A 27858-nucleotide genomic window follows, 5' to 3' on the forward strand; every position below is an offset into this window, starting at 1 on the left:
TCCTAAAGAAATTAAACCGAGTGGGATCAGGCATTCCCTATGCAAAACAGTCAACGCTTCCAATAAACTTTATTGTATATGACATGATCTAATACAATTTAATACACAGCGCTCTTGGATTTTTTTTTTTTTTTATGATTTTTTTTCCTTTCTTTTTTTTTTTTTTCTTAAACATTCTCCGTTCTATAAAGAAAATTGTAAAAATATTTTAATTATAACCTCTAATGAAAAGTTCTCTGGGGCTTAGGTTTGCTGAGCAGCGGCTGGGGGGGTGGGGGAGTTGAAGGGGTCTGGTCCGGGAGCAGGACGGGGAGCTGGAGGGGCAGTGTCAGTGGAAGGACCAGACCGGCAGAAGGGATTTGTCCACACGGCTCTCCCTGGGAGGGACTGAGGATTAGCAGCCAGCAGATTTCACCGGGAGGAAGGGGTGCTGTTCCCGTTCAATGAAAACCTGGAGAGAGAATGAAGGGAAAGACAGAGACAGTGTAGGGTGGATCAGAATAGAGACTGACCTTATCTTAGAGCATTTTGTAAGGAAGATACTGTAGTTATAGCATTTTGTTTGAGTCCCACACCATGTGAGTTGTAGGTGAAGGCCCGATAAGAAAGGTGGGCGCACTCCTACCTGCGCACTCTCTCCATCATGCGTTTGACCAGGCAGTCCGAGATGCCAGGCCAGGACTCTTCTGCCAGGCTGAAGGCGTTCTCCAGCTCCTCGATGGCCCCCAGACTGCCTCCGCTGGCACGCCGCTTCTCCTTCAGCTGCACGGGATAAACAACTTCAACACCCACCAGCTGAGTGGCACAGGACGAGCTGGGCAGCACAGCAGGCCTACTACTGCAAACTGATGCGTCTGCTTTCCTCACCCAAGTTAAATAAATGTCTCATTCTCGGGGACAGGTTTTTACTTGGGAAGAAATGCGCTCCGGGGAAATAATACTGTCCGATCATTCTGAGCCATCATTAATAGAAGGCCCAGTCAAACTATCTAAGCAAGCCGGGACATTTAGTACCGATCGCTATTAGTATGGCAGATAAATCGCAGAGAAATGCATTGATTACCGAAGAAACTCAAAACCCATGTTATCTACGTTCAATCCACAAATAGATGATAATAGTAAAATGTTGATTTTGGCTGAGATTTTATTATTCTATGAAAATAAAAGCAATTTAACGTCCAGTTAGTTCTCTGTCTGAAGGTAATACATTGTTCAGCCCAGGGTAAGGTGTCTCAGGAGAGTAATTGAATAATCTGTCACCACTGCCTGACAGCAACAATCGCTCAGAGAAGTCAAATTAACTTCAGATACGCCCTGCTGGACAAGAGTGTACAAGGACTCCCCCACCCAATGTAGTTTCCTACATCTGCAATACTTATTCATAGTAAAAACTAAAATTAAACTGCGAATTCAAGTCCAGCAAAATGTTTTTTTTTTTTTTTTTAATCCTAAAGTATATGACAATAGTGGAAGGAAGTCACTAAAAATGACACGCCCATTTACACAAGTAGTACATCCTTCGAAGTATAGTGAATTAGATTGCAGCTGCGATATGTAACTGAATATATCTGCAACTGATTAACCAAAGACGGAGGGAACAAAATATCTGTGGATGTTCTATAGTACGGCCTTCATGGTTTGGCCAGTCTTAGGCACATTGATTCTGAAAGGACAAGTCCATACATCAAATTATACCTTCACAAGAAACAAAACCCTCATGATGTTTATATGCTTCAGACACGTTGAAAAGACAGATCCAGATGTAAAATATTGTGCATCTCGGTTTATGCAGTTGTATCCCTTTCTGGACACAGTTATTATGTCCAGCTGAAAAGACCATCCACTTGGTCTTTCTGGGAAAACCGTCTGCAGGACTTGACCGTGACACCACTGTGAATTGAGAACTCCGTTGTGAATTGCTGCCAGGGCGGGCTTACCTCTCTGAAGATGGGTGTGACCAGTGAAGAGAGACACTGAGATTTGGGCTGTCTCATCACTGCCTCGGCCTCCTGCAATAAAACGGGGGCACACAACTGAGGTAGCCATCCACAGTGCAAGTATTTGGTGAGAACATCTACTGAACAAGGTTAGACTGACCACCAATAAAGGGTGATAACCTTTGGCCAGTCAAGCCACGTAGTCTCAAACCACACACACTATGAGTAATATACTTCTCATGCATGTTAATTTAATTAATAAATATACTGCATATGTTAATTATTTTTGTATGACTGAATGTTCATTTTGCCCAGTGTCTGCTGAGACTTTCTGAAAGCCCTTACACAACTACATGAAATCACCCCAATGTGTGAATATAGAGGATGAACTTGCTTCTAGCAGTTCACCTGCCTTCTGAGAAGCACAGGCAAGTGATTGCTGCACTCAGGTGTTCTCTCACCTGTGAGCTGGGGTGGGGGGGGACGGCTTGTAGTTTGCCCACGGTAGTGGGCCGCACTGTGGGAAATGTCCAGACAGGACACGTATCTCGGTCATCGCCATCTCCGTCCCTGACAAAACACGGAGAACATCAACCGAGTCCACGCAAGCATCCCAAGACCAGGGAGAGCAAAAGTACAAGGAAGACAACAGACAGAGTGGGGGGCTGCAGGAGGACATACATGTCCGAGTCGTCCGAGCTGGACTCATCCCCGTGGCCCTCGGATTTCCAGCGCCGGTATCTGTCGATGAGCTCTGTCAGGTAGGGGGTTTTCTTGGTGTAGCGTGTGATGAACTTGTGCTTCAGCAGCTCCTTGGCTGTTGGTCTCTATTCAACAAAGAATAGTATTGATAATTCCCAGACACTGCCACTTCACTTACTGAAACAATCCTTTAATTCAAGTTCTGTGATATCCATCAAGAAGAGCCTGAAGTGCAGCAGCCAGAAAGCACCACTGGAAAAAGTGGGAACACTGCCTTCTTTTAAAATGCCTCAAGGGCTTTCACAATTTAGCAAATTGTAAGTAAATCAGATTTCTTGACCCTGACAACCTACGCAGCATTAAGTATATTGTATGAAAGTAGAAGTACTTGCAACATTATTAAATTAAAATGCAGTACCCCTCCCCCCAATGACATGCAGGTATATCTTGGTTTGCATTAGAGAGAGGTTTCAGAACAATTTATGCTAAACAGGATCATAAATACACTGAATTAATTGGGATATATTCCATAAACTTGAAAAGGAACATGGAAATATGTTAAATATCAATAGATATGTGCGGTTAACTAGAAAATAGGTTTGATAAATACAAATTCTAATAATAAACACCATATTGGAATTTTTATTTTATTTTGCTGAAGCTCCTGGCTGCTGCTCTTTCGCTTCATTTTAGATTTTCCCTCAGAACTTTCATTCCTGGCCTGTTTTTGGGCCCATTATTATTAATTAATGTTCCTTTTTAATGTTTTGTTTCTTTTATGTGTTCAACTTCGTTAGATTTTTGACTCACTTTGTGGATTTTAATAATTCTGCTTTAAATTATTGAACATAACTGGATTTTTTTTTTTAACAGAGATACCATGTATCTATGCAAGGCAAGTGTTGCATTTTATTTTTGCTACTATTTGATATTTTAATTATTTTTAAAATGTAATTTTCATAAATTTGTGCTATAAAGAATCCGTGCATAGCAGGGTTCTGCAAAACAGGGTATATCTGTATGCATCTGATATCCTGAACTTAACATGCAGTCCAGTAGTTTCTGCAGTAGAGCACAGAGTCTTTATGCAAGACTTTAACTTTAGTGTTACTCACGAATCGGGGGTCTTTATTTAGGCAGGCCTCCACAAACTCTTTGAAGGGCTTGCTGTAGGTTCCCTCCAGCGTGGGAGGGTTGTTCTTTGGGATGAGGAAGAGGACTCTCATAGGGTGCAGTTCTGAGTTAGGGGGTTCCCCTTTGGCCAACTCAATGGCTGTGATTCCCAAGGACCAGATGTCGGCCTGCAGTGAAAACAGACTGGTTCAGAGACAGATCTGGAGGAGCGGGAACAAACTACCTTCTAGTATGCTGATCCTTTCCCAAACACAAGTACTAAGCTGTTTATATCTCTATTCTGCATATGCCATCATAAACACTAAAAAATAGTCACAAAGATGTTATGTCAGGTTTCTGATGATAAAATAATCCCCTCCTAAGTTGCACTCTAAAAGTAAAGATAGGACAACACCTTAGCCATGTAAATAATTGAACGTACATGATGTTACCACAAAAGCACAGCCAGTCACTGCCCCAGGTACGAATAGCTTCTGTCTGGTGGCAGATATCCGCTGCGGTCTGGGAACGTCGCACTGCGTCCCATGTGAATGTAGCTTCAAGGTCTAGTCTCAGGCTCACGCTCATCTCAGTGTGATCACATCCTCCTACAGGGCTCCGGTGACTCAGGCCACTCACCTTGAAGTCGTAGGCGGACTGTTTGATGACCTCGGGGGCCATCCAGAAGGGAGTGCCCACGAACGTGTTCCTCTTGATCTGTGTGTCCGTCAGCTGCCCTGCCACACCAAAGTCTGCCAGCTTCACGTCTCCCTGCTCAGACAGCAGCACGTTGGCAGCTGCCAGGAAATACAGACAGGACACCTCGAGCCAACACAGCCATAAGCGTGACAGCCTTTTACCACTGCAATCATGAATTAAATCTAGACAACCACTGGAGAAACACTGATATTGAACAGCTCAAAGGGATGTTAATGAGCCTTGAATCAACCAGGGTAGTTCAAAAACAGTACCATTTATATCCTATATCGGCTCTGGGAAACTGATACAAATATCCAGATAAAAGCTAAGGACTTAACATGAGGCTACTTTGCAATAATCAGATCATTATTCAGCATTCTTCACTAACACAAACAGAATAGTGACATTCTATGTTGCTGTATTGTCAGGTACAGAAGCTATGATGCAATCACAACTGAGATGATCATATGAGCCCTCACCTTTGATATCGCGGTGGATCTTCCTCTCGGAGTGCAGATAGTCTAGCCCCTTCAAGATCTCCCGCAGGATGGTGGCAATGTAGGTCTCCTCCAGGGGACCTGGCTTTAGCTGGAAGGTGTGGTGGCAACTGTCAGTCATACTGCTGCAACAACACTCCAGCCTACTGCACTCATGCACAGTCTTAGAGCTTCCAAATCGATTCCAACATCATGAATGTGGCTCCTCACTATAGTCAACAGCACCGAGTGATATCTGTCAGCAATACTTTCTATTCTGTTACTTAAAATATATTTTCAATTAATCAATCATCATCATCTGCAGTTGCTGCTACAGTGACCGAAAGGATGGAGCGGAGTAGAATGGGCTGACCTACCAGATCAAGAGCCGAGCCCCCACCGAGATACTCCATGATGATCCACAGCTTAGTTCCCTGCAAGAAGACAGATCAGTCACACAGTGTGCCCTCAGCTGCTTCACTTGGAAACACTGCAATGGCTCAGCCAGAACCATGAGCTAGATGTCTGAAGAGACACTCGAGCAGTGTGCATGCAGCAATACAGATGTCATTGAAACGGGACAGAGATTCAGGAGGGTGGTGAGGAACAGCGCAGCGCCGGTGAACGGTAACAGGACGGTACCTTGAGGTAGGAGCCGTAATATTTGGTGACGAAGGGGCTGTCACACTGGCTCAGCACAGTGATCTCCTGCTGGATGTCCTCGATCTCATCCTCAGCCTCTTCCAGGTCGATGATCTTGATGGCGACCACCTCCTTGGTGCGGTTGTTGATGCCCTTGTACACCTCCCCAAAGGAGCCCTTCCCGATGCGCTCCAACTTGGTGAAGTACTCCTCGGGGTCCAGGCGAGAGTTCTGGCCCCAGACATAGAGAGGAGGAGAGGGGAGAATCAGTCAGACAATTGTAGAGATAAATAAGTATCCAGTACAATTCAGTTATTTAAGTTTAAGAAATAATGCAGGAAATTACTAGTATAGCTTGCCCTCACTCACCTAAAGGCAACCTGTGTCACACATTTTAAAGTTTAAAACTAATTTTCTTTATTATTTTCTCACTTTTTCTACTTTGTGTTGTGCATTTAATTATTTTTGACAGTCTCTAGGCTAAAAGAAAAAATATAAACAATCTTCAAGTTTGCAAGTCAAAGATTGGTCAGAAGCTCTTCAGTCCATTGACCTAGACAACAAGGAAGGAGCTGGCCATGCATTATTAGGTGTTTTTTCCTGGGTTACACTAAAACATTTCACTTCCTTCTTTGTTGAAATGGCACAGTTTCCTGTCAAAATGTCAATCAATGAAACACCATCACCCCACCCACCTGACTCACAGAAGACGAGGTGATCACAAAGCTGGTGGAGTAGGTTAAAGGCAAGTCTACCTAAATATCCCCACTGGTGTCTGATCTGGGCCCTGCCACTGGCCTCACACATACCTCACTAACCCCCCCGAAGGCCAGTCCTGATCAATTACAGCAGTTGGAATATTGGTAAGAAAAGTTGTAAGTGGTGTCTTTATTATCATAATAAACACAACATTTTCTTAAAGTAATAAGCTATTAACTACTTAAAAACTACCGGCCTTTGTTTCTTGTCTTAACATGCAGTCAAATAAAATAAATCACAGCTAGATGTAGTTACTAGGCAACAGAATGAGGAACAGGTGATTTCAATCGAACATGTGAATCCTGCAATATCTTTTGGAAACTTGAGGGTTAAAATCAGTTGTAATACATTATTTTATATAACACCTTTACAAGAAAACCATCTTCAAATGAAATGGTTTACATTACTTTCCCCCACTCCTTCCCTACTACTTGGTACCTTCATTGGAGTTTATTAGTAATAATTAAACAGCCTGTAAATTCTGAAATTCTGGAAGCTGACAGTTCCCGCATCCTGGATCTCTAACTTATTATGCAATAAACGCTACCGAACTTGTGCAGCACTGACGTAGGCTTTTCTCCTGGATTGATGTCCTCAAGCAGTCTCTAGAAGTGCATCTCGAACACTTGCAGGCACAGTCAACCATCTGGAATACTCTAGTTTACCACGTCTATACTCTTTGTAACCATCTCTTGAAAAGCACATCTTCATTTTGAGAAACGCTGGATCTCACATATACGTTAAGAATCTAACCCTACAGATGAGAATCAGCTGTCAGTGTTGTGCCAAAGATTGGTGCCCAGAAGGACAGGCTGGTGGCTGCCTGGTTCAGTTGTGGCAGAGAAGAGATGGATGTGTTCTGATAAAAAGAAGGATCCCCAGACTACATTCTCCACTAAAAGAGACCACAGCCAAGATCACAAATCTGGTCAGAGCAAGACACAAATTCAAGCTGCTTTTCTTACCCGATACATAGCTGAAACTAAAGGGAGAGCTTCTTGTCATCATCCTTGGCAATACCATGCCATAATTATGCCATACCATAATTAAAAGAAATGTACCACCCTTTAGTCCATAACATTGAATGCAAATGTAGGATGAAACAGGCACAACAATGTCAACATGAATACTTAATCTATTCCTAGATATGCAAAAGGGGGGGAAACGTGTGCGGCTAAGTATAGATTTATTACCCTTGATGAGATTTATATCTTTTACATAACTGTGCTGACACACAGTAAATGACGTAGGCTGCATCTTGGCCAGAGAACAAAAAGGCACAGGAATGAATGAATCACAGGGCTGTAGAGAGCAGGGGGATGCTGACAAAGACTTGAGTGCAGCAGCTGACACATTCCAACAATCTATCGGAGATAAAGGAAAAGGATTGGAACATTAAAACCTTTTTCTATAGTAGGATCAAAGGCAAGAACATTTCATGTTCTGTTCCTATTAACTATGAAAAGGCTCATATGGTGGGGCCTAATATGCATTTCTCCTCTTGACTGACTGTAATGCTTTTCTGAAGTGCAATAAAAGAGTCAATAAGTTAACGATCAAGGAATGGAGACACTACGTCAGAGCTGTGATTCAATGCAATTGAAACTGTGAGCTATTTGTAATTTACTTAGATGGAAATGTAATGTTCTGGAACTATAAAGCCAATTAACTTGGTAAATAGATAATGGATGTAACGGACGGATTATGTCCAGGTTCACACAAAGATATTTCACGTCCCTGGAACTGAACACCCATTTTTGTAATCACAATGTAGAAGAGCAAAGAATCCTTATAGATTCTCTCAAAGCACATTCATTTAACAGAGGTCAGGTACAAGGACAATGGCTGACACGATCATGACCAAATCCAGAGTGCTGCTGCCTCCAGATAAATGCTGTTTGGCCTTTTCCAATCCATAACGAGGTAACACATGACCAGAATTTGGTTTTAGCATGAAGGAATAAGAAATGTGTAAAAAAATGATATTGTAAAATTTTCACATAATTTTGGTAAATAGAAATAACCAAAGCAGGAGCTCCTGCATGTAGCCTAAGACTACAATCCAATGGACTGACACACAACGAAGAGGACGTGGTTTAGCTTTTGAAGTCTGTGTGAAGCCTGCACAGGTTCAGATCCTTCACTTTTGTGACAAACCTGGGTGATTTTCTCCCCTAGGAAAAAAAACAATCCAACGGATTCTGATCCAAGTTCACTAGAGAAACACCCTACCTAACCGTGACATCTGCCCCATCTACAGAAATGCACCTTTGGATTCATTTAAAACATAAATCATGGAAAGGGAATGAAACCGTTTCCTACCCTCCTTCTGTGGAGTATTAGTGTTCAGATTTAAGATAAGACTACAATGAGATTTTCCCCAGCTTTTGGACATCAGTATTATATACTTTATTGCCCTTTTCAAACCTTTGAGCCAATTCATAAATCACAATCATCAGATCTGCAAACTGACCTTGGTGTTTGTGCGTATCATCTGTGATCAGATGTCATTTAAGCACCCTGTAAATGTGTGCTACTGTGTGCCCATTTCCCAGTGAAAATGGCCTCATCCATAAATAACGTTTTAGCAAATTGTTGTGTTGTTGGCGGCATGACAATAACTTTTCAATAACCATCTATCTAAAGGCGACTCATCAACGCCTAATAGTGAGCTCGGTAAAGGTTTTAAATGGGAGACTCTTTTACATGCACCTTTACATCAGCTTGCCAGACATCCTATAAATTAGAACAATTATATAGTAAATGTATTTGGCTTTCCTGCAAAGATTTGCTATATGAGGCTTTTGTTTACACCGACACCAAATTCTAACTACAGGACTTGATTGGACACGCTTCTAAAAAAAAATCTGCCAGGTGTAAGGATAACTCAAGCACTCCTTATTAGCACCTTCAACAGTGCTCACAGCCAGCACGGATTGTAAGTAAGTAATATACCTCTTCTTTTTTCTAGACTGTTTGACGTTTCTGCCATGTTTACCCAGAGACAGCCCCGACTACTACTTGTTCATTGCTGCAGAAAGTGTGTTATATTTAAAGTTGCCGTGCTCTTCCTAGATTGGTTCTGTTTCAAGGCACACTAGGAGTTCTGCTCTTCAGCACCTTGAATTCCATACCTCCCTACTTCTCGGGATGGTTAAAAATTTGAGCGGGATCCTATACAATAGATGTTAACTAGAATCATTTTTCAAAAAGGTGGAAACACAATATCAGTCACATTAATCTGAAATCAGTTATATTCAGGAACATGGGCATTGTCTACTTGAGCAGACAGTCATGAGAATGTTTTTCCTTTAAACCTAATTTGTGTTAGTCCATGAAGCAGTTCACTCCAGCCTCAACCAGACACAAGGCAATGAGCCCCACTCCCAATGATCAATTGCTGGCACTTAAAAACTTTACTGTCATTATGGACAAATTACCAGTATTTATATGCTAGATGTTTTTCAAATTGTCCGAGTTGCATTTAATTTCTGGATTTAACTACAGTTATCTTATTTGGATGCCGATGTATTTTTAGCATGGGATTTTTAATGATATAGATAACCTAAAGTGAAATGTTTTTTGGCGTCAGCACAAAAATAACAAATTATTGAACATATTTCTTATTCATAGCTGTTAATGATAACCAGAGTCCATATACGTGAACTCATTATAGTGATAAGATATGAACCACTCAATTAGTTATGTAGCATTGGCAACTTAAGTATGCAGTGTTATGAACCCTTGTAGCTGGCATCACCTCAGAAAAATGACTTCTTGCATGTAGCTGGGAATTTTTAGTTATAGTATTTACTGAATTAATCTGACCCTTCTGTGTGTTGTGTTTATTTGTATTCAGGTTTAAATAAACTCAAAATAAATCTGTCTTATATATTACATTATTATTCATGACAGGGGTAGCTCATTGTGCTATATGTTTCAAGTATTCATAAAAATACAAGTCGATTATAATTTTTATTAAATGAGCGGCAGATATTAGGTTATATAAACTCTAATGCATTTTATTTTAAAAATCTGTTTTAATCTTCTCTCCTGAATAAGAACTGGTCTCACTGTTGTTTTTTAAATGTGTTGATTGCCATTTTGTTTCTCTGCGTAGTTTAAAGGTCCTGTTTTTGTACTTCTCACCTGTTGCATTTTGGTATTGCTGCTCAAAGACTATCACATGAGACTACATCAGTGCTTTATCAACAGGCCCCAATTATTTATGTGACATTCATTTATTCCTCCAATACACAACATCCTAGCCTGTATTTTATTTCCATTATTATGTAATGCCCCAATCTGTTAGCATAGCACATTTCTGTAACACCACTACTGGCTGATAACACATACTATAAATAACTCCCCCCCCCCAAAAAAAAATAAAAATCTATATGATAGGCAATTGTTTTACTGGGGTGCTTGAGCACTATGGCCTTGTTCAGCATGGCTTACAATATCCCTACTTGTAGTCAAACACATATCATCAGAAACAAGACAAACTGGTGTTGCTCAGATCGACAGTTCACTGGGCGCACAGGACGAAGCCCATTCATTGAGAGCCAGCATGTCAAAATACCAGACCTCACAACCAATGAAGACAGACAACATGACAACTTGCACACAGTTGTCAAATACCTCTGGTCACACTCGTGTAGCGCAGACGTCCGCAGTTCTGCGCTGCTCCGCCAATGGGAGCGGTGGGATTCCGCAAATCTGGGCAGACCTGCGGAAATTTGCGCCTCAAGAACGCGACCTCTGTCCTGGTGTTTTTCTCCAACTGCTTGCCGTACTTGAATCACGGTGGATGCCGCGGCATGGGAATGAGCTAATAATCATGTACCTAAGCAAGAACCTTTGCGGATTAATGGACTCGAAAGTAACTGTTAATACCTGTAACCTGATCCGCTTTAGGAAAGAGGCAGTGGGACAGAAAGAAAGGAAATAACGCGCCGAGGAAGTCCAGGTAACCCTTCCACACGCATGCAACACCTTGTCACCCCGTTTAAACCTGCGAGTCCTGCCGTTGAAACTGATTCGCGCTCGGTGGGTCCGGGCAAGGATTTGACCCCCCGAGCCTCCGAGTCTGTCCCCCTGGCCTTACCTGGTTCCGCAGGTCCCGGAGGTGAGCCATTCTGTCGTCGGGGTGGTCAGGGCGAGGACAGCCGCAGCCCCTTCCGCCTGGAAAGGGGGGGGGGGTAGGAGAATGGTCTAATGTTTCTTCTGTATTTTTTCTTCCTTCTCTTCAGAGACCCTCCACATAAACACAGCCTCCCGTTCTGTCACTCCGGGCTGTTTTCGGGTCCGATTCGCCCCCTCGAGGCTCCCGCAGCTGCGCGACAGTGTTACGTCTGGTGTAACTCCATCGATCCAAGCGGGGAATGAAAAAGAAAGGTCGACTTGGTGTATTAATATTTCATTCTTATTAAAAGAGACTCTCCCTGCTCTTCATTTACTGCTTGAAAGGGGGGGGAGTGGGGGGGGGGGCACAAAAAAATGCGCAAGCGCGAGTCACTCCTGCAACGCCCAAAGCATGCTGGGAACTGTATTTTTTTCAAGCAAGGCGTACTGAACAACAAATCCCAACATTCATAACGTCTAAAGGAAATATGGGATTGCAACGAACTAAAAGGCTGTATTTACAATTAGTACCTCTGGACTGGGACTCGGTATTCACCAGTAGTAAAGAAGCGAGTCCCTAGGTCCCCAATTGCAGGGAGCAGACAGTGATAGGCAGTTCGAGTCATTCCCCTGCCTTGATTCATTTGGTTCGGTTCAGTCTAGTGAATCGATCCTGAAGGATCGTTCAGATGAGTGATCGATTGTCTGAAAAAGGCCAAACCAATCGAGTCGGATTCATTCGGCTACAGGTAGTGTTGCACCATCCTCTGTGTCACTTTTACTCCGCTCATCCAAAACTAAAATAACCTGCTAAATGTCATTGTGTGCCTTTATTATACTGGGTTGAGTTGGTTGGACCACTTGTGATGATGTTTATGTATGTATTTAGTAGCAGACGCCCTTGGAGGTTGGAGAGTAACATACCTGCTTTTATACTACTACTAGCCTGGTATGTATCACATTTGCATACAAATCTTAAATACTAGTACTAAAACTTTACACTAATCTAATAAATCTCCCACGCTATTCTGCATACTATAATACACAATAATTCATATTCAATAATAATGTGTGCCTAAAGTACAGTCACATGCATGCAGACACTGAGAAACACATACACCTAGATCAGTGTCGTGGTAAAATACTAGGAGGGTAGTACTATATGGGTCAGATATGGGTCTGTAACACATTTAGTCTCATTCGACACTACTGTTGCTTATGAGTGTAGTGTTGCATGTCGCTGTGAAAACTTCATATTTAGTGCACGCTTGCGTGGTGTGTACAATTATGTGTCCGCTAGGGGGAAGCACACAACTAACTAATGCTTGCTATGAAAGCTTCAGTTAAATGATCATGGTGAAGAATTGAAATAACCTTTTTAAGGCTTCTTTTGTGGGGAAGACCAAACTAACCCTGCAAGCGAGATAAAATTCAAATTTAGCATGAAAACTCTCTGGATTGTTTTTAAAGAACAGATCAATACAAGCTTCTCCAATTGAGTTTGAAAGGTTGGGTTCAACTACTGTCAATACTTTTAGTTTTTGCTTTTGTAATCCCAATGAAACAGAAGTGCCCTTGACATTGTCTCACAATTGCTACATACACATTTATATATATTCTTACATGTATTTGTAGAATAAAGTGTTTTCATAGTTAAACACACACCTACACATATATTATTTAACTCTTTAAGCATAGCAGTGAAATGTTTCACACCTATTTTTTTGTATTATTATCTTTAGTTTGTTTTTATTTCAGCCACAATTGACAGGCTGAAGAAAAGAGATATTCCTGCTTACAGAAGCTTCTCAGCCCACGTTTTCCTGGGAGCTGCACAGCCAGGCTGCGTAACACTGTCGAGAGGAGAGGGGAGCCCTGAGGCGAGGGAGGGAGTCAGGGGCTACTGGAAGAGCTGAGGGTTGGGCATTCCTTCAGCAAGCCCAGGCACCGATCTCTGTCTTCAGGGAGGGTGGAAGGTGGAAGGGTTGCTTTATGAAAAGTGATTATTATTCAGTCATCTGTTGGAGGTGTTTTATAAACCTTTTTTGTTTTCCTTGTTGCCTGTTAGGCTATATCTCTTACAAATATGCACATCTAGATTTACACAGAAATCAAGCTTGTTTTACAACTAACAGGTATCTCTGTTTTTTCAGAGCTGAATGGTCAAATTTGAATATCTACAGCTGGCACTACTTCCTGACTCTAATTTCTAGAGAAACAGTGAGTCTCACATTCTAACCTCTGTTCCTTAGAAACTTACAGCACCCTGAACAGGAAAACTCCTGTACCACTACACCCACGCCTGTAATATTATGGCAACTACTTACGAGAACTCAAAAGAGGTCCTTGAACTGATTCCCTTTGTTGTTAATTTACAATTCAGCTTTAATGGTTTCACTTTGATGTTTCTTTTTGTAATTGGCCGACTTCAAAAACTCAGCTGTAAAAAAAACAATATAAATTTACAAGGAACTAGCTGTTAAAAGGTGTCAGGTCTTGCAGACTTCATCTGCCTACTGGAATTACAGAACAGTCTTGTCACCAGGTAGATGGATCCTTGTGCTCTTCTACAGAGAGGTGGAATAACTGATGTGCCTAGTTATTGTCAATTTCTTTCTACATTTAAAAAAAAATGTTTCCCCCCTGTTATCAATGCCCAGTGTTCTAAGCATTGGCTACTCTGGCAAGGTTTTATGTTTTAGATAAAATGTTCCTGCAAAGACTAATGAAAAACCTTTGTGTGTGAAACAAAACCTTCACCATCTCTACATTAAAATATCCGCTAAGCAAGGACAATGCAGCCGATATAAACTTCACTGCAGGAGGGCAACAGACCAGCCCTGGTGGGAAAAAAAAACTCCTGCAGTGGTTTGTGGAGATCTTGAAAATAGCACATGATTAAGCAATGAAAATAAAAACATGGTATTTTTCAGAAAAGGGGTAAAGATTGAATGGTTCAACATTGCTTTAAAAACTCCAGCGACATTCAGCTGCTGTCTACCCTTGCACAAGAGGACTCAAGATAATATGGAACATCGTAGAAAATTGGAAATTAGTGCGATGGCGATGTTGATTTATTTAGATTAGGATCCGCATCTCATCATGACAACCAAAACAACAATAAACTGAAGATTAAGTCTCTGCCAGGAATGGCCTAACGCCCCCAGATTCATCCCATGTCTTTCTGCGTTCCTCCTCTGATGGTTTTGTAAACACTTGGCTTGTCTGCCCGGGCGGGTTCCTGTGTAGGAAACCGATTGTAACCAAGCTGCATAAACATGTCTCGTTGCCTGTCTGCAGTCTACACAGGGGATGGAGAGACCGTTGGAGAGATAGCACATCTGTCGTGTCAGTCGTTCCCATTTACTGTAATTGAAAACCATGCCATCGTTCGTGGCATAATCTAAACCAGGAATCTAAATGTCAAACAAGGCCCAGATAGATTTTTTTCTACTCAGCTTGGTGAAAACCACACATTATGCTGTAGCTCCCTTGACGATTGAATTTGTAAGGTTTTAAAAATATATTTTCTTAAATAGATGATCCCAATCTAAATATAGAAAGGAAGCTTACAATCGAGAGACCATTTGGCACATGTTACAAAGGGATCACCTGTATTTGAATTGGGTATCTCTTTATCTGCAATCAAATGCTCTGCCAATGAGCTATACGCCTATGCTTGTATAAGGCATATGTGTACTGTACTGATTTAAAAGATACAGAATAAACATTAATATTTGTCTTTTGTGATTTGTATGATTTTTTTTTATTGGTTATTGTCCTCTATATAATAGCTCCATATGGTTCCTGGTGCACAAATACGTATTAAGATCACATAAGTGTCTTGCTGCTCGCTGCGAAATACGTTGGCCTTATAACAAGAATGAGCAATAGGCGAAAGAGCCAAGAATTCATTTCAGCTGTGATAGAAACAGTAAACTGACCTTTCCCCATCAATGCTTGATTACAAGAGGTAAAGTTTCAGAACACGTTTGTCTGTCATCTTTACTGTGTGCACTGCTGATGGCAAAAATTCCACACAAGCCAAAGTTGGTCTAACAATCACCAGATCCTTGAGTTTTGCTGCAGAAGAAGTGTGTTATTTTGAAAAGAGACACGCTTGTGCACCTATATCTTCAGGACAGTAAGGACACAGTTGGCAGTGGATGGTGGGATCTTTCAGTCCATGCCATCCCCAGAGCTGGCTGCTGAAAAGTAGGTTTCCTGTCATCCTACCACAGTCTGTCTTCATCAGACTTTCAAGGTCCGGCTGTCCTGATAAACTGGTGCTGACTATATTCACGTTAGAATTTGTTTTCCAAGAGACACCTTTTACTAATTTTGGAATACCTCATCATGTTGTGATGCTGCTTAAGATAATATTTTCCCTTGGAGCAACACTCTCACACACACACACACACCTATTAGCTTGCCAGTGTTTGCAGAGAAGAAAATACCTCCTTGGCTCATTATTGTTAATCACACTTAATTATAAAAAATGAACATGCATCCAATCAATCGGTCAGCAGTTATCTTATAAAGCCTGTTATCACGGTAAGCACAATTTTCCCCATTATACTACAGTAACAGAATTACAAGATATATAAAACAAAGAATAACTGACTAGACAACGTCTCCCTGCAGAACCAGTCAGGCTAGGCATTCTGTTCTGTACATTTCTCATATTGTTTCTGCATACAATACCTAACAATGGATAGTGCAACATGTACTCTATTATTGTTCCCTTTTGTGAGAGATGTTAGTGGCAAGAGTACAGACATTTGCTCATCTGTACTTCCCCACTTCTCTTCCTCTCCCAGGTTTGACAAGCCTTTGAAGTGTTTTGTTTTGTTTTCGGTGTTGCGTACCATCTTCTGTATACTGTTGTGTACTTCTTGGGTATCATTAATGAAATGCTGAATGGATAAATCCAGCAGTTACTTCAAATGTAGGCCTGGATTAAATGAAATTGTCACCTCATCTGCTCATTTCCGATTACAAATACAGTATTTGATGGAAGCTTTGCCTCTAGTTTCCACCAAACATTCAATACCTTGATAGTAATCTATGATTGGTAGGTAGGTCTAAAGGTTTAATTTAATCCTAAACCTAGTTCCTCAGTGTAAATGCAAAAAGGGAATAAATACTTATTTATTCTCTAAAAGTATAATTACATTTCCCTACCCCCCCCCTCTTTTTACCTATTGTTGCTCACTTGCACTTCTCCAATTTGAACAGACTTATTTTCTAGACCATTCTGTTCTCTTCTTTTACCTTAATGTTAATCATTGCAATGTATAGATGATTTGTTTATTGTGTTATCCTTGTAATTGTATGTTCACCCACATTGTATGTTAGTGTTTGAAAGACCATGCAAGCTACCATAGATAAAGGCATCTGCTAATTAGCACAATAATACAATCTGAACAGACATGTAAATCACAAAAATACAGATTAGTTATAATACATATTTATCTCAAGTGTAAGAAATATATAGTAGTCAAACCATAAATGGTAAATCACTCCTGTTAGGCTGAAATTTCCTTGCTTCCTATGAAGCAAAATCATTATAGTTCTAAGAAAACCACTTTTGCTCGCAGGCAATTCTTGAGAATTCCAAAAATTAACACTAATTTATAACAATGGCTGTTTGTGTGATTGTGCAATTTCAAAACAGTTAATCTATTCCATGCTCAGCCAGGAATTGAACAAAAGCAAATCAGAATTTTTTTTTTCCTTTGAGCCTGCAGCAAAACACCCTTATAGTGACTGACATGTCATAGTTCATCCCTATTTTATTTTACACAGAAAACGTGTCATAGTAGCCAATATGTTATCTCGAACATGTGTAGAAGCAATGAAACCACTTGCTTTAGCTCATGGTATGTGGAGACCAGGTTAGTTTCCATTGCGACAGTTGAGTCCTCTGACCACAGCTGTGTTTCCCTTCTCTTTGAATGGCTTCACAGTGAAACGCCTTGACAGGGGCTAGTGTTACTATCACTATGCTACAAAGTTACAAAGCTGGTGATAAATAAACAATGTAATGGAAGTATGCTGTGCAAGGCAGAAAAAAAAAAATTAAACTCCAATCTGCAACGGATTACTTCATGCTTCCACTGTCTCCACCACTCCTAAGTACATGTCCTATATATATATATATATATATATAGGCTAATACACATATCTAATAACTTCAGCCAGCTCCTTAATCCAGTTAATCACTGGGAGAGTTTTACCACTTCGTGTGATGCTATAACAGGAAGGCGGGGCTGACTAACCCATGTTGCTCTGGTTTACTCCGCCTCTCCGGGCAACTGAATCATTTTCCTTAGAAGGAAACTCTTCAGTTTGAAAGTTGCTTCTCTGAGCCCTCGGCGATGCATTTGAGTCGCCAAGCTGACCATCCACACGCCAGTACCGCGGCTCCGTGTCTGCCGATCAGCTGTTTGAACTACAAATAATCCCCGGCGCTCATTCCGCAGGGCTCTGGATTAAACAATATTCCGCGGAGATGCGCCGCTTGATTGAGGTGGCATAAGGAGAGACAGTGCGACGTAAGACGATGAATACATGGGGTCGGACTTGTTGGATCGCTAGAAGGAAAGGATCGCATTTCGTGTTGGTCGATATCTATTTTTCTTTTTTATAAAGCAGGGGACCGTGCCCGGCCATTCATCACCAATTCACAGAGCTCAGGGAGTGCCTATCCTATCACATAAGGCGCTGTAGCTCGAAAGTGTGGGAGCATCTCAAAGAGAAAGGTAGGTGTTGAAAGCAATGTGTGCGATGAGGGATGTCTTAAAACAATGCAAAAATACGCCGATTCTGTGTTGTATCGGACAAGCGTGCCACATTTCCAACATGCCTCATTTATTCTCTGTTTGTTAAATGGGTCACAGCTGGGGCCCGTCTAACCTTACCGGTGCACTTCAGTCTACATGGATTTCCTGAGCTTGAGAAACGCACAACAACACACTTTACATTAAGGCTTTTGTTAGCGCATATTTCCGCAGTTGTGTTGAATTCCAGGGATCCCATTGGTGCAGCGGCGCAGAACTGCGCGAATGTGCGCTGCGCGAATGCGAACACTTGCGAGCACCATGTGAAATATAACCCAAAAGGTGGAACCAACCGTTTATTTAAAAATAAGGAATTGAGTTATGTAACACACAACTAATTACTTCTCACAAACCCTCACACGACTGATAGTACCCATATTATAAGGTCAGAAAGGGTTACTGTCAAAAAGTCAATCATTATATTTACAATTCCTAATGCGTGCACAGGTTTCAGTGTTTCTGCTGTCAGTATTTGCTCAGGTTTTAGATTTCATGCACACACCTGTTGCTGAAGATGCCATCCTCACCTGCATAAGCTAGAGAGAAAAGACCGAACACACCATTTGCTGTGGGGAGAAGATATGCTACCAACTACAGTACTTTGATGCATAAAAATAATAAAAAATCTGTTTTTCCAAGATCCAGACTGAGCCCTGGGGAGTCCAGGAGGAGGTCCACAGTAACCCGCAGCTGCTGGGCAGTGTTGGAGGCTGACCGTGTGAACCGGAGATGGAGGTCCTACGCAGGTCTTCAGTGTTTGCAGCTGAAGTCATGGAGGTGTTTGACCGTTCCCCCACAGATAAGGAGCTGGTGTCTCAATCCAAGGCACTCTGCAGAGACTACATTCACTCCAGGCTGAACCGAGCCGGCATAGGCTGGTCCAAGCCCGAGCATGGGTTGATGGTGTCCGGTGCATCGCTGGGGGAGGTGTCCTGTATCCTCCTGTGGTTAGGTAAGCAATCTGTGCTGGACATGTGTTTCTATATATTACAATACTGTACAGTCTCTCCCATGAGTCCAAGGTTAACATTTGCAGAAAGACCTTATGGGCTTAATGTGGGACTCACTTGTTAGTTCATTTATATTTAAAGCTGTTTGAATGTACTTGTTTAATTCAGGCTCAAAACATAAAACCTGTAAAATAATTCCTACCTAGTCTGTTATCTAGCTCTCTGTATTTGCTGTTGATGGTTAGGCTGCTGTTGATTTAGGACAGCTGTTTTTCGGCATGCTCTGTGCTCCACATACGGCAGGATTTTGTCACGGAACGTTCCAGGCTTGTGAGCTGGCGTTTCTTCACTTAGCAGCTCTCGCTCTCATGCAACACTCTGTGTAGCACCAAGCCTTTCATTCCTTCAGAATCCATGACTGTATATGCCATGGTTACTGCATTTATTGCATGCTATAATGTTTAGTTCTTGCGGTGTAGTCCTACCTATTTGTCTCCAGAGCTTCAACTCTAGGGGGAAAAAGCTTTGCCTATTGAAGATCAATTAGCTACTGAAACAGACTTGCTTGCTTGCTTGACTCACAGCTCTTTCTAGGCCTGTGCATGTAAATGCTCACCAGCAATTCCAGTAGCTTACTCATGACAAGGTAAGGAACACTGGTCATTGCATACAGCATAGCAATATGGAGTATGGAGTAAAGGGACTACCACTGCTAAAGACAACTCATTTATCTTGTCGTTTTAGAAATGTAACTTTTTTGTATTATTCATTTTGTGGCCCTCGGGTCTCCCAAGTTGCCTAATAATCTTCTGACGGAGCTCAACATACTAGAAAGTGCTGACTAAAAAACTAAGATCCTCAGCTCACCTCCACAATCAGGAATCCTGTGTTGTTCTGGAGACGGTTTTCAGTGATCGAAGGTTCCTGTCACTGGCTGACCTCGTGTGGGAGTTCTGTTTATAACCTCCTGTTCACACCCGAAACAATATTGCTTTAATTCATTATATAAAAGGTCAAAATTATCGCGAAGAAATGTGGTATGAGGAACAGAAACATATTAGTTTTAAGGGCTCTTAGCATTATCTTATCCTCTGCAGGATTCTGCAAATTAGGTAAAGCACAAAGAATTTTCACCATGATCCTGTATAGACTTATATGGACAAGAAATGCAGCTGAGACTTCAAAGACTGTGTGGAAAAGAGGGGGGAGATTATCTGTGTACCTTTGCAGCACAGCTGTGGTTAAAGTCTACAGCAGCCCGACAAGGGCCAGTCTAAGATCATTTCCTTTTGCGATTACAGAAGCCCTTTACAGTCTTAAGAAGACACTTTCTTTTCAGTGTACTTCAGTTTACCATGGGCACTTGTCTGATTGCTTTCAAACAGGCCAAATCTGTGTTTACCTAAAACTATTTTAACAGTAGCTATTCTTTTTTTAACTTGGTAATCAAGGGTTGAATAGTCCAATTAGTTATTGTTTCAACAGTTTAGTGTATTGAACATTTGTCAAAGCTTATGGTATTGTGGAGCCTTTCTTTTGGTTTGTACTGTGTGAGGTACTTTACTATACAGCAGTATCTTGTTTCCAATTAATGCTTTTTTATGTAGTTTCATACTTCACTGCACTGCTTTAGAAAATTATCTACACTTAATCACGTTGGTCTGGTATTTGAAAGGTGTCAGTATGTGTCTGCCTTTAAAATGGGCTGTACGTTATTTGTGTGTGCATATACCCATTTATATCATCGTCTTATCCTTAACCACTATTTCTGTGCCATTGTGAACAATCCAGTATTTTAGCATCTGTCTTTTATTAGATGTTCATGCAAAACCTGTCAGTGCATGCAAGCTTTGTTGTGGTGGACTGTGAATTCCTGTTTAGGTGCATTAATGCTGCTTGCCAAATTGTTAGCGTGGACATGTTTGCCTGCATGATAACCCTGCTTGACTAAGCTATGTGCTCTTTGTGGGGAGCATATCCTTCATTAGCTTAAATTGCTCTCTGTTCCCGGGTGACAGGCGACGAGCTTGAATACTTGAGGCCAAATATTTACCGCAACGTGGCACGCCAGCTCAACATTACTGTGGCCTCGGAGAACATAGTGTCAGATGCCTTCCTGGCCGTAGCTGCAGAAATCTTCTCCACAGGTAAGATAGTGCCACACCATCCGTTATACTTTTATTGAATAAGGGTGAGTCTAGTGCATTGAAAGGGAGTCTTGCGAATATATGTTGTGTAGCTGTAAACACCAGCAGTCAAACTGTGGCAGACCACAAGCAAGTCACCCCTTCTAATTGCGGTCACAATTTTGCATATAATTTGCAAGGAAGTACTATGCAATTGTGGCAAACTTTTCTTCTGTGTTCAAAACATCGAACAATCAAATCTACTCTTTTTACAGTTGGTGAAGGTATTTTACTTATCACTTCTACTACTACTATAAAGTCAGACTGCTGGGTTTGCAGTTTGAACCTGGACATTCCTGTTCTCCCATCTGGAAGTAGATAAAAGAGCAGTTGCGAAAGGCAGCCGGTCCCGCCCTGGGGATGGACTATCATATAGGCAATACAAGAAGCTGTCCTGAATAGCTGGAGTGGCAGTGCCGTATCATGAGAACAGATCTTTAGTCTCAAGTCAAAGTCCAGACATCTGCTTAGTTCTCTGAGGAGGAGCATAAAGGTGTGAGGGGATGAAAGGAACTGTTTGTGAGAAAGGAGTGTTTTTCTGCTTTTGGTTTTTGCAGCTTGTGGTTTACAAAAGCAGAAAGAAAAAAACATCTGCTAATCTACAAAATCTATTGAGAAATGGCTTGTTGGCCACAGTGCCACAACCATTTATCTGAGCCTGATTGTAGCTTCATTTACAAGCTTATCAAAAATAAGAAACACAATAATGAAGTCCTTCAAGTTAACAGGCACTGTAGATTAGTCAGTCTTCTATCCAAATCATACCAGAAATAAACTGAACATGCATTAACTTGCAGTCACTAGTGGAGATTTGAACACTTCTTGTTCTTTTGGTCATTTTGTCAGTATAATGTGACTGCAAAGTTAAGTCTTCTTTCTTTGTCAATAAATGGTGGTTTTGTGTTGTGATCTTGCTTTTGCTAGGATCTACCCCAGTCTGTATTTTGTCTGCTGCCTTTTTTGTGATTTTAGCCACAAATAAAACTCCGATCTGATGAAGTTAACCTGCTGGTCTGCACAGCCCCCTGCAGCCTCCCCCCCTGGCCTACACAGGAAAAGAAACCGTGGGAGGCCACGAGTTTCACTTCACTTCCACAGCAGAGTGTTTACTTCTGGGCTACCTGCCAGTCCTATACTAGGAGCTTTCAAGCGGCTGTCCTCTACAGTGTTCCTTGCTCTTTCTCCCTTTCTTTGCCCTCTCCAAAGTCTGGGATCTGTTCCCAGTTCTTGTCTTTGGCAAAATTATGAGTCCATTTGGACTGAAAAGCCTCTATGTCTGGATTTCTTCTATAGTGTAAGAATGAGTGAGAAAATGAGAGCGGGCAGCTCAATTTCAGAGTGAGCATTTTTCTGAGATTGCGGACTGAAGCCACTGAAAACCTGGCTTTGACCCTTCTCCACTTACACAAGCTCCCAAGTTGTGAAGTGTGGCATAGACTGGATTTGAACCTGCAATTTTTGGACCCACATTTTTACCAGATATGTCATTTAATGGCCTGCATTTTGCCTGTGTAAGGATTATGTTCTACAAACTTACAGAAAGGACTATAGATTGTGTGACTACATGAAAATCCAGTTTCATTACAGAATGTCAGATGTACTCCTTTAAAAGTTATTATAATGCACTATATTGAGGGGAAAAAATGATTACACTTGGGAGACTAAATAAGGAATAATAATTTTGATATTTTAAACCAGGATACAAAGCTGTTACAGACCTGCCAAAGACCAGTATTTTTTTCCCAAATATGGTTTAATACTGCAGTGTGTGCAATTAGGGTTCGGAAATGCCTTCTGTGGCTGTTTCTATGGTAACTGGCATGTCATGTAAATTGGGAGGGTGCGTATTTTTCCCAGCAATGTCATTTTCACATCTCTCCAGGGAACAGTGGTTGACCCCCCAATATAGTAAAAAGGCAGTGTGTATATAGGGTCCCCTCCACGGAGAGCTATTAATAAAGCTCTCAATCTCTAAGTGGAAGAGCTCCAGACAAAGAGTTATCAAAACCACATTAGACGCAGAGAACCCCAAGACTGCTAAATGTTTGGTAAGTCACACAAATTTGAATTGCATGGAATTTCACCCGATGACCTAATTTTATTGGTATGAGGCGCTGCTTCTACCACACTGCTCCTTAGTTGTTTTGCTGGCCTACTGCCTTTCAGAAAGCTGGTTACGCAACAGGGTGTCCCCACGTCAGGGAAACACAGAAAGTGTTGTTCCAGAGGCACATTCTTTTAAACCCAGAGTTCCACTCCTTAAAACAGATCTGAACTTCCCAAACCAAGCCTGTGACTGACTCAGCTCCACGCTGACATTGTTTACAAAAGATAAGGTGCATTACGACATTTCTTTAGAGTGCTAGCAGTTCTCTTTCAGTGTTATCTGCTGGTAAAGCCTCGTAGGTTTCTGACGTTATCAAGTTAAATAGGACTTTAACTGACAAAGCATAAACAGCCAAATTAAACACCGCAATTGATTGTCAGAATAATATAAGCAGGAATGCCGCAGCCTGTAGCAGGAAAACACCCTAGTTCAAGAGTGAGTCATGGTGGAGGCGTAGACGTGAAGTGACTGTGTGTCCCCTCTCTTTAGGCATCACGTGGGGGAAGGTGGTCTCTCTGTATGCGGTGGCGGGGGGGCTGGCGGTTGACTGTGTGCGTCATGGCTACCCAGCCATGGTCCACACCATCGTAGACTGCCTGGGTGAGTTTGTGCGCAAGAGCCTGGTCACGTGGCTGAAGAGGAAAGGTGGATGGGTAAGAACAGGCCGCTCTTCTCTATTTGTTAGTGCCCATCAAAAGGATTCTTGAAACAAGAGATTGAAATCCTAATCCTTTTTGTATTTAGTACCTTAAGAAACAATTGATATGAATTATATTGCCATAACTGATAATAAAAATATATATATTCATGCGGATCATAACCTTTACTTTGTTGCAAACACCCCCATGACTGAATAACATCAAACATTTTAAAAGTTTCTCCACATTTTGTATTTTATTTGTGAAAATAACATTAGAAAATTACATAAGAACTGAGCAGTGCATGTCTTTTTTTTCTGCACATTATAAAGCTCTCTTGTTGTGACTTTCTGTGGCGGTGGACATGTTAGTTTAAGATAAGGTGGCAGCAAGTGTTCAGAAGAGTCTTAAGGTTATTGGAACATTTGTCATGCTGTCTCAGGAAGCTCTGTGGTTTGAAATGTCCTTTTCAAAAACCCAGAGCCTGACTGAATTACTTTTGAAGTGTTTCAGATTAAAACTGGATTGTCATTCCAGTGAATGTCCCTGACTGATAGTCCAAAATACATTTCCCCTTGTCAATCAAAGATGCTAGTTCTCAACAGAAGTTTATTGTATCACAATTTATTCTTCTTATGTATCTTATGTCTAGAATGCCCAGTTGCTATTTTAGTGCATTTATATAACCACTGTGTGAGTGAAAAATGAAAAAGATCTGTACAGACTTTGTTATTTTTTTATTTTTAGATTAGTGAGCACATCAACAGTTCTATTGGGGAAAAGGCTTAGGGGACTGTCCCTTCATTTACCAGTCATTCTCTTCATCATAAATTAAATGTTATGACAAATAATCCTCAATGTCCCATGGAGAGTCTAGCTTGTTTTCTTTATCCTTGTATAATATAACTGACAAATCCCCAAATTACTGGTAAATTTATTTTGGAATTTTATGTTTTATTCAGTAAAGCCATCTCTTGCTTATAAAATCTGTAGAAACTTGGAAGAGAATCATTGGTGCTTGAAAACAACAGTGCTCCTTGTTTGGAGCTTTCCACAGAGCTGCAGTCACAAACGAGCATTAACAGGGCTCACAGCAGTAGATGAGCGAGGGTTCATTTGCTACTAGGAAGCATAATTAATGCAGTAGATTGAAGTCTGAACGGCATAGAAATAATAATTTGAAAAAAATGAACAGTGGTTGGAGTTCACATTCCTGATTCGCCCAAAGCACATTGAAAAACTTCCCACCCACAAAGTATCTATGGACAATAAGCTCCTGTGACAGTTGCATTACAATGTTTTGTGGCTAACAAAGAGAAACCTTTTTTTTTTCTGCAAAGGGTTATAAGTTTTGTTTTTTGTTTTTAAGCCATTTAATATCCAGTGTTGAAAGATGTGTTATCCAGTTTCTGGAGTGCTATATTTGGCTGTGAGTTTCTTCGCTTTGTGTCATGATGATTCTTCATATTTCCGCTTTAACTTGTGCTTCTGAAACAGACATTGGATCCAAGAAAAGAAGAAATGTAGGGGTGTCCTAAAATCTTCACAGTCTCATTGCACTGCAGACTTGTGAACACTTCCTCTGGGAAATTCAAGTCTTAATATTCTTGTCCGTACTGAGATCAAGGAGCCACATATCAAATTTAGAAATCTGCCAAAACGCATCCCCTGCAGTGCTGTATTTCATATCGTCAAAGCTATGCTATGCAGTGAACTCGGATTGTCTGGCTTTCATTATGTGCACACAGTATTTAATAGCATTCCAAGGAAATGTTTAATCTTTTGTAAAAACCATCTCCCAAAATATCTCTCGACCCATTTTATTTTTATTTTTTTGGGGCTTTTGTTTGTTGATCCCATGTTTTCCAGCATGTCCAGGATTAAATGATGTAGCAGGGATTTAATGTGGTTCTTTGGTGGTCTTTGCTTTTCTAAAGATTCTCTCCTTTCCTAGGCTGACATCACTAAATGTGTCGTGAACTCCGACCCCAGCTTCCGCTCGCACTGGCTGGTCTCTGCTGCCTGCGCCTGCGGGCACTTCCTAAAAGCCTTGGTGTTCTACATGCTGAGGGAGCGCTGAGGCCAGGGTAGAACAGAGGGCAGGATGCTGGCCACACACAGAGTGACCACCCCTAACTGGACTGGACTGGACTGTGAAGAAAAACCCTCCCAGAGATTTAGCTAAACCAGTAGGATACATTTACAAAGTGCTTTTCCTCACAAGCAGGGATCTCAAAATGCTTCACAAGAAAGGAAAACAACTGTTTATCTGAGGTGGAACATCACAGCCATGCATGCCTTTGTATGTCACAGTGCACAACAGCAAAGACCACGGGATCAATTCAGAAGAAGGGTTGGGAGTAGGAAAAACACTGCTTAATCCAAACGAGGGTGGAGGGGGTTGAGAGAGGCCATGGTTTAAGATGTTTAATGCACGTGACTGTCTTGAGAAAAGTGTCCTGGGATCTTTTTATGTTCACTGTGTGAACCGTCTGCATTTCGGTTTCTTTGGAATGCATACCTGCCGCCTTTTAGTATTGATGAAGAAATCTGAAATTATTTCTGGATAAGATGTACCACACTTTCTTCACGCTACAAATTTGTAGGTTTTGAATTGCACTGCCTTAGGTCATTCTGCACAAGATATTCCCCTGAATGTTTTCCTTGCCATTCTGGAATTAGAAACTTTTTTAAATTAAGAAACAGAAAGAAATCCTAATTTCAAGAACTATGCTACAAATCTATCAGCACGTCTAGTCATGTTCTGACTTGAGCAAGAGTAAAATATCACTAAAAAAACACTAACCAAATCACTCATGAAATCTTTGAATATTTTTGCATACATACAGTTCAATGGAAATCTGTCTGAAGACCTTAAGACAGCATAGGTTTTTCATTTAATCTCTACCAGAAGTTTATTTGTTTTCCCCCCCATCAGGTTCTCTTCATTCCAGAAAATTAATAAAATACATGTATTTATCACAGAGCCCACACTCTCTGTACTTTTTGGTTTTCTATGTATTTGAGGAGTAGTGCTGGTGAGTTGATGCGTAGATATCATTCCCATCTTCCCATTGGAGCACTATGGGTCAATAACCTGTTTCACGAATGGACAGCCTGACTTGACAAAGCACATATCCTTAAAAAGCTCCCTACCTGGAGCACTAAACTGATGAAGATTTGACTGAAAACATTAAGATGCATTTCTTATACATTTTGTACAATGGAGGATTTTATGGGTTCGGCCTGGGTTTTGAAGTTGGATCAGGAGGTGAAACCATGAGACGATGGACTAAAAACCAATTACTTCAGCCATCGCTGTAAAGAAATCCTGGGGTCAGCAAGACCCGAATGGATTCCCTGAATTGGAGCTTCTTCAGCCTGGGTGCAGTTGGGACTAACAAGAAAAAAGAAGGAGCGTAGCAGGGTCCTAGTGTGCACCATTGTGGACACAACCCATAGGGACACGGCTGTCTCGATTCTCGCCCACAGAAATATTCCCACTGTTTCACTCCTGGAGAAACATGTATGTTTTATTTGAAAAGTACTACAACAAGCAGTTATGCAACATCATTCAACTATGCAAAACCAGGTTCAGCAAAAGTCTAATAAAATGAAAGTGTTACTGGCAGATTACCTAACTGGTTAGGTGTTTTTATCTTTTTGAATATCGACTGACTGTA

The 27858-nt window shown here is 41.3% G+C and overlaps 2 protein-coding genes and 1 long non-coding RNA gene across 6 annotated transcripts; 2 read left to right on the forward strand and 1 right to left on the reverse strand.

The window, feature by feature from the left end:
• Positions 1 to 224: 224 nt before the first annotated feature.
• Positions 225 to 11582, reverse strand: LOC136753210 (serine/threonine-protein kinase 25). The gene is made up of 11 exons (XM_066709120.1): positions 11436 to 11582; positions 5570 to 5800; positions 5305 to 5361; positions 4931 to 5039; positions 4392 to 4549; positions 3755 to 3940; positions 2619 to 2764; positions 2399 to 2507; positions 1938 to 2009; positions 626 to 762; positions 225 to 451 (listed from the first exon to the last, which is right to left on the reverse strand). The coding sequence occupies exons 1-11, from the start codon at positions 11463 to 11465 to the stop codon at positions 412 to 414; spliced, it is 1275 nt and encodes a 424-aa protein (XP_066565217.1). The 5' UTR covers positions 11466 to 11582; the 3' UTR covers positions 225 to 411.
• Positions 11011 to 15185, forward strand: LOC136753211 (uncharacterized). 2 transcript variants are annotated; one of them, XR_010817406.1, is made up of 4 exons: positions 11011 to 11297; positions 11581 to 12201; positions 12342 to 12401; positions 13211 to 15185. It is a non-coding gene; the product is annotated as an uncharacterized LOC136753211 (long non-coding RNA). The 2 variants fall into 2 exon arrangements; XR_010817405.1 differs by lacking the exon at positions 11011 to 11297 and adding an exon at positions 11310 to 11456.
• Positions 15186 to 17761: 2576 nt separating this feature from the next.
• On the forward strand, positions 17762 to 27811 carry boka (BCL2 family apoptosis regulator BOK a). Of its 3 annotated transcripts, XM_066709127.1 has the most exons (6): positions 17762 to 18009; positions 18107 to 18216; positions 18934 to 19246; positions 21263 to 21391; positions 24027 to 24190; positions 26130 to 27811. In XM_066709127.1, the coding sequence occupies exons 3-6, from the start codon at positions 19024 to 19026 to the stop codon at positions 26253 to 26255; spliced, it is 642 nt and encodes a 213-aa protein (XP_066565224.1). In that variant the 5' UTR covers positions 17762 to 18009; positions 18107 to 18216; positions 18934 to 19023; the 3' UTR covers positions 26256 to 27811. The 3 variants fall into 3 exon arrangements, with proteins under 3 accessions (XP_066565224.1, XP_066565223.1, XP_066565225.1); XM_066709126.1 differs by having other exon boundaries at positions 17762 to 18216; XM_066709128.1 differs by having other exon boundaries at positions 17762 to 18216; positions 18940 to 19246.
• The last annotated feature ends 47 nt before the right edge of the window (positions 27812 to 27858 follow it).

The sequence above is a fragment of the Amia ocellicauda genome, chromosome 7, assembly GCF_036373705.1.
Source record: "Amia ocellicauda isolate fAmiCal2 chromosome 7, fAmiCal2.hap1, whole genome shotgun sequence".
NCBI lineage: Eukaryota > Metazoa > Chordata > Actinopteri > Amiiformes > Amiidae > Amia > Amia ocellicauda.